The sequence below is a fragment of the Protobothrops mucrosquamatus genome, unplaced genomic scaffold (assembly GCF_001527695.2).
Source record: "Protobothrops mucrosquamatus isolate PMUCROS unplaced genomic scaffold, P.Mucros_1.0 scaffold117, whole genome shotgun sequence".
In the NCBI taxonomy this organism is placed as follows: domain Eukaryota; kingdom Metazoa; phylum Chordata; class Lepidosauria; order Squamata; family Viperidae; genus Protobothrops; species Protobothrops mucrosquamatus.
This window is the reverse complement of record NW_015386489.1, coordinates 972,758-973,877: the sequence shown is the minus strand read 5'-3', so window position 1 is coordinate 973,877 and position 1,120 is coordinate 972,758. Positions and strand designations below refer to the sequence as shown.

General features: G+C 32.4%; 1 protein-coding gene across 1 annotated transcript in view; it reads right to left on the bottom strand.

The window, feature by feature from the left end:
* LOC107284829 (mast cell carboxypeptidase A) overlaps positions 1-1,120 on the bottom strand; it is a 21,982-nt gene that overhangs the window by 16,416 nt on the left and 4,446 nt on the right. Inside the window, exon 3 of the mRNA XM_015812946.1 lies at positions 476-600. Within this exon, the coding sequence (XP_015668432.1) occupies positions 476-600 (125 nt within the window). The remainder of the gene's footprint in view (positions 1-475; positions 601-1,120) is intronic.

Genomic DNA, 1,120 nt, shown 5'->3' with positions numbered 1-1,120 from the left:
GATGTAGATGTAGCATAATATACTATTTTAAACTAAGATCATCAATCCTTTTTACCTCATATCTCAGCCTTTTTTTTTTGTTCATAAGTTTCAAAGTTTGAGAGGAAAGTTAAGTGCAAAATGGATGCTTTAAGCTTGGAAGAGACCCAAGGCATCTGTTCTTCCCCTTAAAGTCCCTGAAATCTATTCAGAAATGGCCCTTGGCCCCATCTACTTTCAAAGTGTGGCCTTTGATATGTTGCGTACCCTGCATTAAAGAGTTGTTCTTTTAAGTTGATTTAAATTGTCTTTAATTAATTGACATATATTCACTCTTCATTTCTGTCTCCTTCCTTCTGTCTGTCTCCTAAAAAAATTTGTTTAATTCTATTTGGATTTCATTTATATTTTTTAATTAAACTGCTGATAATTTATTTATAATCATTCTAATAAATGTAGCATACATTCTCATGAATCTGAATTGTGAACCACATACCTATATTGGATTTGATTTTGCTCCAGGATCTTTTGAACAAAGTTTATCTGGTCTGAACTGACTCGGAAATCCACTTTTTTTCCAATAAGAACATGTTGAACTGAATGAGGATGCCAAAAATCAAGCTAGGAAAAAAATATGGCAAGTTTATTTTTAAGCATGTAAATAAAAAAGAGGAATCATGTAGAATTTTTTTTATCTGTTAGAGAGAAATGCCTTTCTTGCACTCTTTGTTATGTGAGCCAGAATAGGATATTGTGTTACAACAACTGACCCTATCTAGGTTAGTTGAGTTTAACTTCAGCATTAATGATACAGAATTTCATTACTTCATTACATTTCACTATACCTAATAGAGTAATCCTGTTTTATTTTCTTCGCAAATGAATTAATTATGCAGAGCAAAAGTAACTGTAGTCTCATTTAATGGCTATTCGTTCAGTGATTATTCGAAGCTATGATGGCTTGAATGAGTAGACTGGTGCTCAGAGAAACAGTTAATATTGGAATTGAGGACTAATCGTCAGAAATAGGTAGCTTTGGGAGAAAAGAATGCCAATTGGTAATATGAAACCATTGAATGATCAGCATGAAACTACGAAAACATCGTATTAAGGGATGCCTTCATGTACTGTTTTCTACTTT